At 43.8% G+C, this 19,540-nt stretch overlaps 1 protein-coding gene across 1 annotated transcript in view; it reads right to left on the reverse strand.

The window, feature by feature from the left end:
* The window catches only part of PLXNC1 (plexin C1), a 69,984-nt gene extending 58,001 nt beyond the window's left edge, over positions 1–11,983 (reverse strand). Inside the window, exons 1-2 of the mRNA XM_063396321.1 lie at positions 10,903–11,983; positions 1,314–1,436 (exon numbers count right to left, since the gene is read on the reverse strand). Coding sequence (XP_063252391.1) covers positions 1,314–1,436; positions 10,903–11,853 — 1,074 coding nt within the window. The 5' untranslated portion in view covers positions 11,854–11,983. The remainder of the gene's footprint in view (positions 1–1,313; positions 1,437–10,902) is intronic.
* Positions 11,984–19,540: the final 7,557 nt, after the last annotated feature.

Raw genomic sequence — 19,540 nt, forward strand, 5'->3', positions numbered from 1 at the left:
ATTATTCCCCTGTTCTTTTATTGATCACTCAACATCTTAAACAAAAGCCTAATTTCAGTTACATCTAAGCTTCTGAGATTAATTACTGTGCCATGATTCAATTCACCTGCTGTACTGGTTCTCACACTGGAAAAGGATGAAGAAAAAGACCATAATAGTACAATGACAACAAAATCCATGCCAGACACATTTAGCACTGAATTTGGCACTGGTTTAGTGTATGAAACATGACTTCCACCAAGCTTGTTACTGATTTGATTCGGAAACTGAATGTGGAAGAAATGCTTATATCCCAAAATCACAACCATTTATTCCTATCAATGGAGAAGAAAGTATTAACCTTCAGAAAACAAACTAACATTCAGACACTCATAAAGTAAAAAAGAACTTACACAAATTTCTTTGTGGCTATTCTAAGTATACACCTGTGATGATATTTCCTTTTCTTACCTTGTCCAACTCTACTGTTTTCCACCACCCTTTGCACAGAATTCAAGGGAACCAGAGATCTCAGAAACTTCATTTTGCAAGTCAATAAGCACATTGGTTTTTCATGACTGAGCAAGGGAGATGTGTTCACTGTCTCCACTGTGTTAAGGAGACATGGAAGACTTCAATTTCATTTTTCATTATCAAAAGCAAAATGAAATCACATGGACAAAGCTTTTCAAGGTCTCTACTATATTCCTCTCCAAATGTCTGCTTAATAAAGACAACGAATGAAAGTCATTCTTTGCAGTGTAGACAGGAAATGTCTACACTGCAAAGACATTCTCACAAAACCCAGAAAAAAATTAAAGCATAAAAGACATTTGACTGGATGGTTGAAATGTTTGACAATGAGATAAGATGACCTTCACTTTCAAGCAATGGATTTAAGTTAGCATAGGTCAACTATTCAGAAGTTAAGGAAAAATGAATCTTGACTTTTCTCTCTAATGGACAGCTTCTCACATCACACAGGCAAACAAACAAACACACTTCCAAAATGTAACAGTATTTAATATTTCTACTGAAAAAAATCAAAGCAAGGAGGGAAACAAGGCAAAATTACTGAGAACTCCACAGTCTGTAAATTAATAGTGTGGGCATTAGTGTTTTAATGAAATGTTTACTTGAATTTTAGCAGGGTACATAATTGCTTTTGAAAGTTATCTTGCTCTCCAAATGACCATACAGCACCTATTTCACAAACTAAAAATAGAGATTCAGGGGATCATATTTGCTTATAATACACTGAATAAACCAGGAATTATTTACCCACTTGAACAGCAGCAGCAGATGGTGGAGAAGAACTGCCACACTCAGCTTACCTTGAGTAACTGTCCATCATCTGTTCCCAAAAACAGAACTATATGATTCAAAACAACTGTGCCATAAACAGCCACTAATCCGGAGTGAATCAAGGTAGGTAATTTCTTGATTGATCGTGCCTCCTAAGAATCAGATATAAGAAAAACATATTAAAAAATCATTCACCTATACTCCAAAACTTTGAGGAAAAGAGGACTCCTTGGAAAGATTCTCAGAGAGCCCAACTTTAGACAATACTTTGAGTAACATTCCAATTCTTACAGAGTTTCAGAGCAACACATTATTGGAAATTACGCACAAAACTAGTTTTTCATATATGACCACTGCTCATATCTGAAACAAATATCTGCCACATTTAAATCACTGTCTTCAGTGGGATACAGATTCAGCGTAGCAGCAGTAAGTTACTTTGCAAAAGGATTTCTCTTTTTTGGAACATAAGTCCTGGGGTTATTCAGAATTTCCAGTTCTTCTCAATGAAGCCATGCTTTGCCATCACCTGAAGGCTAGATACACTCAATAACCACTTTCAAAGGTATGCAAATACTCTGGAGAAAGGAGACACTTCAAACAAACTGTGTCTATGTGTACAAAAATGCAAACCTTCATCTTCCTTGACACTAGAAGAAGTAGAGATTTACATAAACATAAAAATGAGATAAAGGAATATAAAGTTCATGCCATGGAGAACATAAATGTAGCTGTGTGAGCTTTAAAATCAACATGTCACCCTCAATTCTCCATCCCACCAGGAGGAAATTAAGTGGCAAACACATGTAAGCAGCTCATGAAAAAAACAACATGCAAGAAATCTCTGTATCTTGTGGAATGAAAACCCAAACAAAATAACTCTGAGTGTAGATGACTGAGCGTTGAAAGGAAATCTCCATGTGTGAGAATAGGACCATTTACCACGGGAACTCTCTAGAAGCCCATGTGTGTACTTAGCAAGCAGTAACACAGTTTTAAAGTCCTCTAATTGCTCTAAATCAATCTCTGTGGTAGACATTGCCAAAGGTGTGATCCCACCTGCTCTCCAACCCCAGCCAAGCTTTACTTCACCTTCCTTGTATAATGTTTTTCAGTGAACTTAGTTAAGGCAATGATGTGCCTAGAAAATGCTCTGTAAATCTACCTACCTACATCTTCATTTGAGTCATGCTCCTCATCACAGGAACATGTGGCTGCACATACACCAGTGCTGGCACAAAGGAGTGGCAGGCATGGAGAGGTGGAGACAAGAGCCCAGGTAACACCAGGTCCTTGGGAACGTGCACTGTAGGCTAGCTTACAAAATCCAGAACTTCCGCCTCAAGGACAGATTCCTAAACCTCCAGGAACCCTCTGAGTGCAAGAGCCTATTTCACTTTAATGAACAAAATAAAGTGTGGAATGGACCATCAAAACTGACATTTGGAAGAAAGGTGAAGGCATTTCTCAAAGTTATAAAGTAAAACTGTAACACAGTAACAGCTGAATTCAACTCTCTTGCGTGCTATGATGCTGGCTTAACCCCCAAAAGTCTTTCCACTAGAAATTTTTTTTTCTGAACTGCAATCCCAAGTCAATTAACATGTTCTTCAGTCATCTGAGTTTTTTTAATTAGCTTGAAAGAAGAGCCACTTGGAATAAAAGAAGACTTGATTAACTTTCATATTTAAAGTAACTACCTCTTTTTTCATGCTGCAGGAAGAAGATACAGGGAACTGTCGTGCGCTAGCACAGAACTCCAGTAAAACTCACCTGGCCATGAAAATCCAGTACCCTGGAGGTCTGTGTTAGATAGGGAAGTGGGGCAGGATGTGATTGAAGTGCAAGTATTTTAAGGTGGAAAAAGTTAACTCACTTTATTAAGAGATCAGAAGGCAACAAAACTCCAGAACCAGTGCACTCAATGAGTCTTCATGTGGGTTAGGAAGTGAGGGAGTGGAGCTTCCACACTTTCATTTCCACCAAAATTAGGAATAGCTTTTCTGCAGTGCACCATGTAGTAGTAGTGTAAGAGAGACAAACTACCCTAGGTTCCTCACAGACTGTACAATAAGATTACAGAAAAAAGGAGTACTCACCCGGTTTCTGAAAAGCTTTTCTGCCAGATTTTATTTTGACCCACATACTAATAAAATAACCAGTGTCATATTAGTGCATCCTCTGCATCTGACTGAAGAACCAACACTGACAAGTGGGAAGTCTCCTCCCCTCCCTCTGCTTGCCAGAGGGAGGGTCAATGTGACATTGAGCTAATATGGATAAGAACAGGGGAATTCAGACAGTGGACAGTCACACAAAAATTGCCTTCTCTCTTTTGCAACCTATTTGTCCAGTTTGCCCATTTCCTCCAGGGTGCAGCTGCTGCTTTCACCCTTCTGTCACCCCTTTTCCACATTCATTTATTGTTTTAACAAGCCCTTTTACCTCTTCCACTGTGACTAAAGGGGTTACGGCACTGTAGGGCCTTCCCAAGCTGCTTCTTTCACAGCTAAATCCATTCTTAAAAATGCATTTACAGTCTAAACTTCCTTTATACTTGAAGTGTCATTCATCTCCATGGTCATCTGTTTGTCTATCCTGTAACACTTTCAGGAACATACAAAAGCAAGAAAAGCAAAAGAAAAGATAATACCACATTGTAAGACCTTCCTTTTTTAAAATTCCTCAGTTGCATCCTGTATTCTATTCTGTAGTCCCTCTACAGTCTATAGCTGTTTGGTTATTGGCATGGAAGGTATTTATACTTGTTTTCTATTTGGCACTTCATTCTCAGATGTATCTCTGTATGACTCCAGCTGCAGCAACCATATTTACACTTTTACTTTCTGTCTTGATGTTTTCTACATTGCGTGCCTCACAGGAAAGGGCAGCATTTTTAGCTCACGCAGCACTCATCATATGCAGCTGTCCAAAAAGTAAAAATAAAGGGTTTGAGCATCCGAGTGAAAGAACAGATGCAACCATACAAAAGGACACAAGATTTGTAAGCAGCGTATAGCAACAGTCAACACCGAAACGAGAGATGCTTTTCCTAGGCATAAAGAACTTCGTGAACCTCATTCTTCTTTCTTAACTTCACCATCCTTTAACAACTTCCATCAATTTTTACTGTATCAGAGGGTAACAAATATTGGGACATGCAGTGAGCCTTTATTAGGGCTAAGGAATGAGGAGATGAACCATTCCAAGATTTTTATCTCCACGATTGTGCATTGTCCAGCAGTGTTAGGGGGACAAGCCTGTCTATCTGAGCAGCCTCCAAGAAATTAAGGATGACCAGAGTCTTCAATGAGACCTTGCAGAGGCAAATCCTGAGGCTCATGATGCAAGGCAGGAAAAACAGTCAGAGGTTATGGCTGAGTGAGATGCTGATGGAGATTCCTAAGATGGGGAAGCTAGCAACTTGTGACTTCTTGCAGCAGCAGAAATAGTCCTTCTCTGCCCTCAGATCTAAGTTCACAGAAGTGGTAAAGTGTCCTAGTAACCGGTGACGGAGAACAAGATCCATTAAGGAAGGCTTTGAAACCAACTGAGCTTGAACAGCATGTTAGCAGAGGGCAAAATGAAGTGGTGGGTGACCATGAGAGATGAAGGCACACACTTGCTAAACAGTCACACTGTTACAACAGGTTGGGGCTTTTTTTAGGGGACCCTACCCATTGCAGAAAGATTGCAGCAATTTTCCATTCCTTGGACCACTACTCACTGTTGCACATTCACGTGGACACCAAAGACATGACCTAGTGCAGATCAAAGCTCTGGGGGCAAAGTGAATAAGACGGGACCTGAGGCTATGTTAACCTGGGGGGTCAGGCAAGAGTGATGTTCTTCTGGATCTGCTATTCAAAAACATGGAAGAACTGACTGAAGATGTGATAATCTGAGCAGAGAGCTGGAGATCAGACTTCAGTGTGTTCAGGGAAATGGTCAATGGGATGTCCTGAGAGTCAGCTTTGAAGGGAAATAGAGCTCAAGTAAGCTAGCAGGTCTTTCAGAACAATCTCCATCAAGCACAAAAGTCAGGAAAACAAGCAGACATATCCTGTGATGGCCTCTACCTAAACAGGGAAGTAATGACTGAACTACAGTGCAGAACAGCAGCATAAAGGAGGAGGACGCAGGACTAAAAAGGAAGTCTCTGGACACACAAAAATGGTGTTAGGAAAACCCAAGCTCACCTGGTTTTGGAACTGGCAAGGTATGATATGGACAACAAGAACTTCCACTACCACATGAGCAATAACAGAATAAACAATGAAAATTCACATTAGCTGCTGAATAGCTCAGGAGATTTACTGGCAGTGGATGCAGACACGGCTCTGGACTCCACCAGCAACATTCTGTGGTCCTTTGTACACACAGAGTTCAAGGGGGAGAGAAACTATGAGTACTGGGAGAGGAATAAGCCAGAGATCTCTTTAAAAATCTCAGCTTTTACAAGTTTTATGGAAGACAGATGGGATCTGTAGGAAGATGCTGAGAGACTGTCTGATGAAGCTGAAAGGTTACTCTCTCCTATTTCAAAAGGTGTGCAGATCAGGTAAAGTCTCCAACCAAATAAAGACAAATACTGCACTGATATTCAAAAAACCCATGATTTTTCCAGGGAACTACACATTAGTTGGTCTCATTATTTTCCTCAGAGACTCATGGAGAAAATCCTCTCTGAATCCACTTTTGGACATAAGATGATGAACAAAGTGACTGAGAAAAGCCAGCATAAACTTACCAAGGATAAATCATGCCAGACCAATCTGAAGTATGTATAAGACTTGTAGATGTGGAGCTTAGTGACATGGCTTTGTGGTGAATGATCTTTGTGATCAGGTGGTGAACAGAATGATCTGTGGTGAACAGGTCTTTTCCAAAACTAGGCTTGTTCAGCCTATAGAAGAGACAATTTCAGAGGGACCAAAGAAACAAAGCCAGGCTCTTAACCAACGTGTAAGGTAACAAGAGATAATGACACAAACCGAAACACTGCAGGTTTCTAGTGAACAGGAAATGAAAAAGCATCACTATGAGGGCAGTCAAGCAGAACAGGCTGTCTAGAGAGGTTGTGCAGTCCCCACTCCTGGAGTGTGAGAGTTGACAAGTCTTCAGTGGCTTACTTCCCACACTAAACAGGGATGAACTGAAAACTCATTGCAATGAGACAGAAATATTCACTTTAGAAACCCATCAAACATCAGATGCAACACTAGCGGTCTGTAATACTCAGGAGACTGACTTTACTACTATAAAATTAATTACAGGATCAATTTTGATACAAAATTATATTTAGAAGTCTGTAATACTTTCCTTAAATAAAAGACCATGAATCACTCTGGGATGAGTTACCACACAAATTCAAATGTTGTTCCTGCAAATTAAAGGCCGTAATTAAACTGATATGACTCTGTTGACTTCAAAATCTCACTTCGGTAGAACTTACATCAGCTAGGATTTGTCCTTAGATTCCAAACTATGTTTGATAAATTAAGGGACATATACCAACCCTCATATGTCTCAACCATTGAAAAATGAAAAAGCTCAAAGAACAGACTGTTACAAGTCTTTACTTGCATTAAATAATAAATGAAAATCCAACCAAGATAGCTTATCTTTTAGTAACTATCACAAATACTTAGCCTTTTCACATAATAGAATAAACACCTTAACATAAACTCTAGCAATTATCTTTCTTACAGGTATATGCCTAACAATTTTCTACCTGAAAAATTGTGAACCCATGAATCTCCCTGAATCCTTTTCTTCTCATGCAACTTTTTAATGGCAAAACCAATTTCCAGATTTGTCATTATCCTGGTTAGGTAACATTCTACATCTCTCCTGTTGATGTTCTCCAATTGGAACACTTTTCCTTGTCATCTACTTGGCTGTGACTCACAACATCCTGACTTGTCTGTGAGAGACCTGAGATCCTGGTAGGTCCTGTTCTGTCACAGAACAAGAGAAGAAAAGCCTTTCTTAAAGTGCACTAGTTCCTGCAGCAAGCCTGTGACAAATTACAGCATTCCTCCTGTGTTTGTAAGTACTCAGACAGGTTTCGGAAAATAAATTGAGAATGAGATTCGGCAAATTCACATTTATTAACTAAGGAAATTGTGAAGAAGATGCACTTATGTATAGTAGGATATGCTAGAGAGTCCAGTAACACATACATACTTATAATGCATGTAAGTAGATACATTCAAAACTAAGAGACATGTGGATCAAAGGAAAAAAAAAGCTGAATATAAAACTGCAAAATGTTTTCAGAGTAGTTTCATCTAAAACACCACTTGCCTCTTGCTAGATAGGGATCCTGTCTCTGGGAATCAAGTAGTGCTAATGTCCTGAACAAACACATCCAAGTAGGACACACTTCTTTGTGCACACTACTGCACAAAACAAAAATGGACTTCTCTATTTCTCATATGGAGAAATTCCAAAAATTTGTAGCAGTCACATAATTTTTTAAAAAGTTGCTAAGCAAAGATCTTAAAAATTACCAGTTTTTCAATGACAGACTCTAATCCTGCATTAAAACTTAATGCAAATGAGAACTTTGGCCTAAGAGGCAAAGCGAAGCTAAAGAGATTACACACCTACAAAGAGTTCCAACAGGATGCAGAGCAATTTGGTTCCAATCCAGTGAAGTACTCAGGTACATGCTTTGCTTTAAATGCGTGGGCATGAAGATGATAGAAATACTTACATATGCCTAATGTTAAATATGTCATTAAGTGTTTTACTGGGTTAGGGCCAGAAAGCTCAGTACCTTACAGGAATGAGTTCAGAGTACATCATGTAGCAATGGCATAACAGGGAATTCAGGACCACAAATACCCTGAGCTAAGCCCATCTTGCAGTGTCTTACTGACAAATGCAATGTGAGTGGAGAGGGGTAAGAGTATGTCTTGCCTAAGGTAATCAGAAAAAATCAGAAAAATAACACAAGTGTGAAGCACACCTGAACTCCTGCATTCAAGTGTACCCAGCAGAGAAGACCAAGACCCGCAGCGCCCTACAGCACATGGTATCTGCAGTGCAAAAGCCCCACTGACATTCAGCACGGTCCATTCACCACAAGCACCAGAGAGGTCTTGCACTCAAAGCGCTCATAATGCTGCAACAGGCCCTTTGCTCAAGACCAACACTGTCTTTAAGAGTGGGCTTCAAAGCACACGTTAGACGCTGTTGCTTGCTGCCATTCCTACACACTGCAGTACAATGTACTCCCCACAGCCCTGTGCTATGAGGCACTCCCTTCTGGCCAGAGCCACCGCCAGGATTGCACACACCGCTGCAAGCTGCACACTGATGGACGTGCCACACTCCATCTTCCCGTCAGCTCTCAAGCCCGTGTATTTCTGAGTCCAAGAACAGCATATTCCATGATTGCAGGGACTCCCATACTTTGGTGAGAGACGGTAGAAGGATCTGGTCTAAAACAACCCAGAAGCAGCAGCATATGGGCCTGTCATCTCCAAACTTACTCTGCAATAGCCTAGCCTAACCTTCTGTAGTATAAAAAAATATTAAAGCTGAACTACATGCATTTATTTCTATGTTTATACACCATAAGCACATATAATTAGCTTTAAAAAGAGAGCTAATTAGCCACATAATGTTATAGGTCATATTACTTCACAGGACCCACATGTCCTGTTATCTCACAAAATATTAAAATACCACTTTTCTCACAGTGGTAAACTGCATTTCTTGTGCCAAAATATTATGATCAATAACATCATCATCGTTTGGGACATAAGGTTAAGTAAGCAATCCTTTTAAAGCTTGCTACAGTTGAGATTCTTGAACATTGTATTCAAATATAATCTACATTTCCAAGAGGGATGAGCCTTTTGGGACATGAAAGTAACTCTGGAGTCACAGGAGTCTAATCTGAATCAGACCAATCCTGAAACAAGTGGATCATTGATTTTTCATATTCAGGCCCTGAGAGGCAATGGGGACAGGGAATTGCCCTGTCCACAGAAATACGTGCCTGGCCATACCTGCATTATGTTACTCTACAAGATCCATGAGGCTCTTCTGATATTTCTTGCATGAGGTTTTGTAAAGTGTTTAGAAAGGATCTACTGCCCAGGGAACTTTCTTCTTCTGTTTTGTTTAGCAGGCTCAGAAAGCACTTTGCTAAGAAGCTTCACGAGTACTTAGGAACAAACAATATAAACTAAAATTCCAACAAGCAAATAGGTATTTTGGGATCAGAATGAGACTTCAAATTCATTCAGGAAGTTTGCCTTGTGGGAGCACAGAAATCACACAGTAAGCAGTAAGCTAGCACTGGAAATCAAAGGATTGGCTCTGGCTCCGTAGTGAGTTTCACTATTTACTTCAGCACATTTGTCTCACCCACATATGGGGTTCTCATTCACAACCACGTCCTCTAACACTGGCAATAGTCTCACAGCTCAGTAGGGAGATGAGCAGACTGAATCACACGTGCCCTCTGGTAGTCTGTTTGGAAAAATCTCAGCACTGCACTCTGCTACGAGTTAATTTGGAAAGCCAAGGAGTGACAGTAAATCTACTGCACTTCTTTCAAGGAATTTCGAATCAGCTCCTGTCGTAACACATCAAGGATTCAGTAGCTTAGCTGCAAAGACCTCGGCTGGTGTGGGAACTGCAAAAGGCTTAGGGCTTGCTTTATGACGCCTTGCTTGATCCCCTATGGTTCTCCTTGGTACTTTTCAGTGGTCCTTTTGCCACAGCTCTGGAAAGTCTGAGTCTAACTTAAAAGCATGGATAGGCCTTTTGAAAGCACCTTCTTCACGTGAATGACATTTGTACCTTCCTATTTCTTTACTACTGAGGCCACAGCAAAGCCAGTAGTGTTGCCTATCCCACCCTCCATGCACCCAGCTCACCCTGAAAAGGAGGAAGGAGCTGAAGAGAGTGTTACTGAAGGAGGTGACATGGAATACCACTGTCTGTGAAAATGTAACCACTGCAACAACAAAGAGATATCACCTATTGTTTTCTGCTGCACACAAGGATTTGGGGAGGTGGCAGTGAGAGCCCTCCCAAGCAAGGCCAGTCGTGAGAGGCTTGAACAAGCAACCACAGATAACTAGTGAGTGATAGGGATAACAGTGCACACAGCCCAGTGCACAGAGCCAATTTGACAAGCTTTTTTTTTCATTTCTGATGTAGCTGCAACGACATGAGATGTGAATGCACAGAATAAGAGAGGAGATGCTTTATCTAGGCTGTACGGAAAACAAAATGAAATACGACTAATCCTAGGCTGGAAAGGACACATCGAGGGAGAAGCCTAAGACTCAGGTCTGACCCAGGATGCCCTCAGGTGCTCCCTCAGATGTGTCTCTCCCAACAGGTAGGTGCGAAGTATACCAAAATCTGGTAAAGGATCAGCTCTTTAGAAACAGAAAGCTGGGGAAATCACTAGAGCTGACAGAGCCAGGGCTGATGTGCAAAGCCTGGTGTGGCTCTGAAGTTTCCTGCTAACTTCATGTGCCTCCAGATCAGGGACACCCCGTGAATCATGCAGAGACACCAGCCACAACAACAAGTGTCAACAAGGGCGTGCAGGATGAAAGCTTAGCAAACGATGCCCAGACTTACACAGCTCTTCCCGTTCATATTGAAGTGCGTGGATGCACAGGCTTGCTCCTTCATCTCCTCCATCCCAAAGATGCAGACGGCAGTGCTGTTCCAGGCCTTGGCGTTGTGGCTGTGGCGGAACACACCCACCCACCAGCCCCGCTCACCCTGGCGGACAAGGCTGGAGGAAATAATGAGGCTCCTGCACCCGCAGTCCAAATAGACGTGCCCTTTCAAAGTAAGGCCACCTTCTGAAGGGAGGCGCAGCTGGCTCAGGACAGCCATGCTGGGTGGCTCCGTGTTATTGCCCAACCTGGCCTTCAACGTGTAGTAGGGAAAGAAAAGGTGATCCCCCCACTGGAGCGCGTCAACGAAGTGCAGAGGTTCCTCCCTGCGCTTGATGATGCCCAGCTCCTCCTTGGACTTCAGGTTGACCATGCTGCGCACCGTGATGACGGTCTCCTTGTCCGACTTCGAGGGCTCGCAGTGCAGGTGGTTCGTGTCGGCGCTGGTTGAGTAGGTGGCCGCCACGGCCAGGTACCAGGCGCCGGCCTGCTGGAACACGACGCCGGCGGTGGAGCCGTCGGGCAGGCAACTGACCACCTCGCTTTGGTTCAAGCGCTGCCGGTAGGACGGCTGCTCCCACACCTGGCAGGCGCCGCCGTCCTGGGTCCAGCCGGTCAGCAGGACGCCCACCCCGCCGGCCTCCTCGTAGTACAGCAGCAGGTTGCTGCGCATGCCGGGGGGCTCCCCGCAGCCCTGCCCCGCCGCCGGCACCACGCGGCGGCGGGGCCACAGCTCGGGCCCCAGCTCGTAGAGGCAGCTGCCGCCCGCCACCAGCACGGCGCCGCCGCTCACCTCGATGTTGTCGATGGGGGCCCCCGGCAGCTCGAAGCTCTGGGGTCCGGCGGCGCCCGCCAGCGCCGCCAGCAGGGGCAGCGCCCAGCTGAGGGCGGGCGGCGGCGCCGCCATGGGCGCGGGCTCGGCTCGGCGCCGCGGGGCGCCTCAGGCGGCGGCGGGCGGCGGGCGCTGCTGCGCCATGGTGCGCGGAGGGCCGGGCGCGCCGCCGCCGCTGCCGCCGCTGCTCCCTGCGCCGCGGCCGGGCTGCGCGGGCGGGGAGTTCCTCTTTCGGGGCGGGGAGGAGGGGGTGCCTGCACGGGAGAGGTGGGCCGGGCTCCTCCGGGAGGGCTGCCGAGCCACCTCGCCGCCGTGCGCCGCCGCTCCCCCTCCGCCCCCCGGCCCCGCCGGCCCGCCTCGCCGCGGACGGTGGGCGGCGGCGGCGCCGCGGGAGCCCACCTCGGCCGCCGGGCCGGCCTGGGCTGGGGGCGGCCGCCTCGCAGCGGCGCGGCGGGACGCGGAGGGCAGCGAGACCCGCCGCGCCCGGCGGCGCTAGGCACCCGGACCCGCACGGGGACCCCTCCGGGGCACCGGGGCAGGGGAACCCCTCCGGGGCAGGGCGGCCCCCGTGCACTCGCTTTGCTTCGCTCCCGGCCCGGCCGAAGCCCCCCGCGGGCAGTGGGCGAACAGGGATGAAGGCGCTGAGCGGGGCCAGCCGGTGGCGCGGTCCGCTGGCCGGTGCCGGGTTGTGGGCGTGGGTCGGACTCCGCTGGGCACCGGCAGCGCCCGCTGCGAGCCGGGAAACCCGTCTTGTCCCCGTTCAAATGCACCGCAGAACCGCCCTCCTAAACAGCAGCCCTGACAACCAGTCGGCTGATGCCACCTTGAGATGGGAAGACTGAGGGGTCAGAGATCCCTGGTTAGATCTTGGTCTTGCCTGAGCTCGAACAAAGGCTCTCGGAATTCTCCCGAGTCCTACAGGGCACACAAAAAACCTGTTCCTCTCCAGCTGTGCTGCTGAGAGATGGATGCTCACCCAAAGCGCGCTGGGGACCACGGATGAGCCACATTGAATGGTACAAGTGATTTACTTCATTTCCCACTCTGTCACTGCTGGCTGAGGTTCAACACAATGTGAAGTATAGGTTGCATGCTGAGGTTACAGTAAATTATCGTTTCGCTGAATTTTGAATAAAAAATGAAAAGGAGCAAAGGTGCCTTTTAGTGTTCTCTTTTGAGTGCCTCTGGAAGCTCTGGATGAAGATAGGTGTAGGGCCCATTGGCTTACTGAGAAGAGGATGCAATGTTCAAAACCGAGAAGTCATCTGACCCTCCACTGATATTGCTTTTGTCTTGAAGTAGCTTGATAGCAGGAAAAAGTGGACTTTAAAAATTAGAACAAAAGTATCTTTGTATGACTCATCCAAGTGCCACATTTTCAAGTAGGAAGTGCAACAAAGTTAACAAATGTCGATTATCTTTCTCCATTACAGTATCCAGCAGCAGTTATTGTGCAAGAAATGATGTTGCTGTGGTCAGCAAAAATATTCAATTATTTTGCAGTAAAAAGTGTCTAGGACAAATATTCCCATGAAATCCAGAGCTCTCCACAGCCACAGCCCATCTGCTTATCTCTTGTACAGTGACTCCAAAACATATCCAAAATTTGCAAAATGTAGCAGAGGATATGGAAGAGAATCATTGTACAATTTTTCTTCTTGCCAGATGCAGCTCTGTGTGCTAACACTGCCTGCAGCTACCCATGGAAGACTGAACTTCTAGTCAACATGTAGGCAAAGTAAATCCTCATGCCCATATCACCAATATAGGTTGTGCACAGAAATGTCATTTATACATACATCTTTGCAAAGGAGGCTGAACATGCCATACTGGAGTGCATTACACACTACCTTGCCTTCTAGTTTATTTTCAGTTCAAATATAAAACTGTCGGTGATCTTCCTCTTGCTCTAAACTGATGAGCCTAAACAGCAAAGCATATCAGCATCCTCACTGCAGTCTCTTATTCTGACCGCAGAACATGTCCAGCAACAGATCGTCTTCTGCAAACATCTCTCCTTTTGCAAAATCACCGTGCTCTGCAAGTATTGCACACATCTCTTTCTCAGGCTTTATGTTTAGAATAGGCCACATGTACTTCATTGAATGACTGGTGTGTTTAAATGAGCGAGGCCAGGCATGTTCTAGTCCTAGAGAACAGCAACCACTCCTAGGGCTGCAGATTTCTGTGACTGCCAAAACTGCCAAAAAGCAGTGCTCTGCTTCCATTTTTGTCCTGGGAGGACTGAACTGTGTACTGTGGTGTCACGTGAAAACAGTCCAGCTGTGTGGGCTAGCAGGTTCTGCTGGGATGGGATGGGATGGGATGGGATGGGATGGGATGGGATGGGATGGGATGGGATGGGATGGGATGGGATGGGATGGGATGGGATGGGATGGGATGGGATGGGATGGGATGGGATGGGATGGGATGGGATGTCCCGTCCCTCCTGTCTCAGGGATAGCCTTCAGCAGAGTTCTGCAGACTGTTCCCTCCCTGTCACTTTTCTATTTCTGATTTTTCCTCTCCCTTTCCAGCCAAGCAGTATCTTGGACTAGAGCCTCATCTTGCAACATTTAATTCTGTGTATGCTTCTGAGAGCCAGCTTTGCACTGAGAGTTAGTGCATGGAGTTTTGCTCAAGGGTGACCCAGTTCTTGAAGCGGCAAAGTAGTACCAATTCCTTTCAGAGCCCCTGAAGTAAATAGGAGTTTCTATCTTCAACAAGTTCTTCTAGAGATACCTATCTGGACACTGGAAAAGTTGACCTTCTACTGGTGTTATGGAAATAGAAAGGAAGGCTACAGGTTTATTTTGTACTGCTTCAGAGTGTAATATTTGTTATTAACACAGCAGACCAGAAAACACCTTAATCAGTTCATGACTAAACTGATTCCAGCATGAGCTGATGCTCATGTTGGAACTAGATGATCTTCCAAGATACCTTCCAACTCAACCTATTCTATGATACTTCTATAAGCTCTAAGCAGACAATGGCAGGTCATTTTACTGTATTCCCTTGGCTGTCAGTTCCATAATTGGTGTTTTTATCCTGTTGTACTGTGTTTTATTTTTCAGACACTGAAGGGAGGGCAAACATGGTAGTCTGCCTGCTAATGTTAGACTTTACGAAGCATTGCTGTCTAACTCTGGCACCACAACCAAAATTTATAAAAAAGCCAGGGAAGCAAACTGAGCTTCCTTTACTATCCTAAGCAACATTTATGTATTTCGTCATGTCATGTTAGATCTGAAGTTAGAATGTGAATCACACCAGGAGTTGTTTCTACATCTACAGTTTAAAGAGCTCTCATTTAGATCTTCAACAGTGTTACGCAGAACACATCCTAAATTAAGATTTCTTTTCTACTGCAGTTCATGCTTCCCTTCCCCTTATTTCTCATCTGCATGCTAAATTTCTCTGAATTTATGAATCCACAGACAATCTTACAAAATATTACTGGTAAATGGGATTTATTTTTTATGCTTAATTTATGTAGTTTCACTTTGATATTTCCCCTATTTTGAAGTTTCAAGACCACTTAAGGCTTATTTGTTTTGTTTATTAGATCCATGTGGTTACCTTAGCTTAGTTCTGAAATGGGGGTTTTTTTTGAAAAAGGTAAATAACCTTTCTTTTACAAAGTATTAATAGGTAGCATTAATATTAACAGGCATTTTATGTTTGGTGCAATACTTGAAGTAACTGTGTTTCTCATTAATATAGTTAAGACAATTTTCTACTGCAGCTGCATGTTGACAAAATAGAAAGGAAATGCTGGGCACTTTTTCAAAAAGCATTTCTGAGAAGGATTGCTTTCCTGACAGAGGCATTTGCATACTGAAACTGGGTTTGCAGATTTGGATTTTAGTTCTGCTTTTCAATCTTGTTACTTTTTGTTTAGATTTTGTTTTGTTTTGTTTAATCTAAGTTACTGACCATTTTGCATTTTTTATTTGTCTTCACAATGGAGAAATGGCAAATTCAAGAACAGGACTGTGCTGTTACAACTCTTTGGGGATCTGCATGGGATGCTATCAGCTGCAGCCAGCAGTGATTTGTCCATGGGCTCCAGGGAATTTCTTGCTTTGCTGGAGTCCCACTAATGCATCTGGTCTGCCTGCCCAGGGAGATGCTCCTTTGTGATGAAACGCTGGAGTTATACACAACTCCTTGGCATCTCTGACATACCAAAATGCTCTAGATGCTGGTTAATGCTTCCCTTCATGGGACTAGCGTGTTATAACTGTATTGAGTTTGTGTGGCTGGGTTTTGGTAGTGGGTGGGGGGGATGCCACAGGGGTGGCTTCTGTGACAAGCTGCCAGCAGCTTCCTCCATATCCAGCAGAGCCAATGCCAGCCAGCTCCAGAATGATATGCCACTGGCCAAGGCTGAGCCAATCAGGAATGATACACCTCTGTGATAACATAGTCAAGAAAAAGGAGAAAAAACATTGCATAGTTGTAATTGTGCTCAGAGCAGAGCAAAATGAGAATATGTGAGAGGAAAAACTCTGCAGACACCAAGACCAGTGCAGAAGCATGGGCAGGATGTGCTCCAGGCACCAGAGCTGAGGTTCCCCTGCAGCTAGTGATGCATGCCATGGTGAAGCAGCAGTGTTCCTGCAAACCATGGAGGGCCATGGGGAAGCACGGATTCACCTGCAGCCTTGGAGGAGCTTTTGGGTTACTTTTAAAAGTAACCCAAGCTCTTGACTGGCCGTGTGTTCAATCAGAAATAGTAAACATGCAGTGGAGGGCCCTAAGACCTAGATAGAGCAAGGTGTGAAGCAAGAGCAATTGATGTGGCCCTTCCTGTATGAGCCCAAATACAAGCCAGAAACTTCTGCATCAAATCAGTTCCTCAACCTTAGACAAACACACCATTTGTCAAGAAGAAATTTAATCTACAGGACCTATCTGTGCTAATAGATAAGAAAATGATCAAGAACCTGTTCTAAACTCCTCTTTGTTTTTCCCCTTTGCATATTTACACTTGTAGAGGAGATACTCGTCTGAGGGCTTACTAAACCTCTAGTTGGTCAACATGTTTTCTATTTAAGATGTCTAAACAGCTCATCCAATTTGAATGAGTCAGCTGTAGGAGAGCCTGTGTAGGTTTTCCTGCTGGCAGACCTGAAGGGCTGCTAAATTAAGCAGAGGCTTGTGGTATTAAGCTGGGCATGGGCCAAGAAGTGCCAAAGGAAATGGTGGATGAACCACTAAGAGTCCTGGGTATATCTCTGTTGAGGTCTTACTGATATGAACTGAGGCTGTGAGATGCATACATTCTTTTCACAGATGCTTTGAGTGCTTCTTGGTTGACCTTTTTATTAGAAACACATAATCTCTTATTGCACAAAACCTTCATAGTAGTGCTTTGTATCAGCTTAGCCACTTGCAGAGTCACCATCTGCCTAAATCCTTGATCTTTTCCTATCTCTGACACCTTTCTCTTACTCTATTTTGTCCTCATCCTATTCCTTTTTGTTCTGGTTCTGACCAGGGTTAATTTTTTGCAGTAGTCAGGAGGGAGAACGACCCGGACTTTATTCTATACAACTTCACATCCTTGCTGTTTACAGGGAAGGGAGACTGTTCCAGAGAGAAGGAATTCCTTTTGGTTGAGAAAATGTGATGGAGGGAGCCATCCAGTATTTTTGGGTGGCTATCCATGTGAATTGTTTCTCTTTTTGTACTCTCCGTCATTAGTATTGTTGCAGTTACTGTTGCTTTTCTTATCTCATTGCTGTTTCCAGTATCTTGTTCTTATCTCACCCCGTGATCTTTGCCTTTTGTGCCTTCAGTTCTCCCCTCCAGCCCACTGCAGGGGGAAAGGGAGGGGCAAAGTAGGGGAGCAAGAAAAGGGCATGTGGTTTGGGAAATATCAGTGGGGCACTGAACTGGGGAGTACCATTCCTAAACCACAGCAGTTTCCAACAAACATTTAATGGCTGTGTCAAGGATTTTTAATGCAGAAATGTAGCAAGAACTTTCTGAAAATTTTGCAAGTGAATTCAATAAATTTTCACCCAGTAAGATTTGAAAAGTCTATGTCATTCCACTAAGAGCCTTCAAGTCATAGAAAAGTTAAAATGCATGCTAAAATACGTTTATGAAATTTGTTTCAAATTAAACTTGGAATACTCACTCAAAATTGAAAAAACCCCAAGTACTCAAAGCTGGGGAATAAGATGCTGTAATCTCCTTGAGGATAAACAAAATGACTGTGTTAAAGAATAATTATCTTAACTTTAATTACAGAACTGGTGCAAGAACCATCCACTGTAGCATTATCACATACTGATATGCTCCAGAACTAGAATAGGTTCTGAATGGATCAATTACTGCTTATTTCCACCATTCTTTTCTCTAATTTCCCCAAATAGTACCGATCTAGTGCAAGCTCTCTGCAGATGTGAGTAAGCACACTTACTGTTACTTGTAACTCTGCCTTTTGGCTGTGGTCCTTAGTCTGGTCACAGCCAGGGTTCCATAACCTGAAGCAAAAATATTACCTGGGAGTGAATCAGATTACAGATAAATGCCACTGCAACAGATAGGGGTATTTGTTAACTTTAAGAGAAGGGTACTAAAGGGTATTAAGAGCAAAGAAACAAGCCATAATTATATATATATGTTCCAAAGTATTAAAGTACCTTTCCACTAATCCTGACAGTCACTTATAATATGGAGTCTTGCTTGCCATTAGGCCCACTAGCATCAGCTGGATCTAAATTCAAGTAGTATTCTAGCAAGTATTCTAAGTCCACCCTTCAACACTGTAACACTGATGTCACGTCCTTTACTTTTTGGTATGTTGACTACAAGAGGACAGCTTACCAAACCTGCTTTGCCAGGGCAGTTTGTGAGAAGGATCTTCCACAGTCTCTCGTGTGCCAGAAATTTGAGTTCCCTCCCTGTGTCTTTTCTCTTAGAGCCCAAAAGCTGACTGTGGGAGAGGTCCCACCTGAAACACAGACCATGACAGTTGTTACCAAGTATACATGCCTCCACATATCCATATCAACAAATTAAAACACTTGCCTGTATTAGACAAAGGTCAAACATGTCTGCAGAAAAGCGTCTTGGGTTTTTCTTTTGTAAGCAAAGATGTAAACAAAAGCTTGGTGCTGCATAGGTTAACACAGAGAGATTCATAGAATTAAAATTGATTTTGAAACAGAAAACAAAATGCTTTTCCAAATGCATATTCGTTTAAGGAACTGTGAACCTAAGCACCTATTTACATATATATCTACTTCTGCTTGCCTACTGACTACTATATTTTGAAATCCTGTTGATGTAAGAGAAATAACTGTATTGTTTCCCAGAGTTAAAGATCTATGCAATTATGCTGTGAAATGAATGGCTTATCAGAGAAAAATAACTTTGTAATTAGCTGTGTTTAGGAAGGCAATTAAAGAGGTTAGTTCCACTCAGGGGGTAACCTGAAAGCTGTTCTGGTGCTCAGACCAGTTTTGATCTCTCACTCCTGGTGCTTGACTTTCCCTCTTTGACTCTATGGCTGCTTTCCACTAGCAAGTCTTCAAGGAAAGGTAAAACTGGACCCAAGTTTAACTCCTTATTTGTCATTCTGGCAAGCGTTTTTTGTGTATCTCTGTCTCACTTCCCCCTTTTTGTTTGTCCTGAAGAGACGTTTGCAAGGAAACAGGATATTAGAGGCAGAGAAATTAGCCCAAGCTGCAGGATATCCAGTGCCTGCAGGCTGTGGCCTGCCAGCTGAGAAGGTTTTTCTTCT

The sequence above is a fragment of the Prinia subflava genome, chromosome 4 (genome assembly GCF_021018805.1).
Source record: "Prinia subflava isolate CZ2003 ecotype Zambia chromosome 4, Cam_Psub_1.2, whole genome shotgun sequence".
Taxonomy (NCBI): Eukaryota; Metazoa; Chordata; class Aves; order Passeriformes; family Cisticolidae; genus Prinia; species Prinia subflava.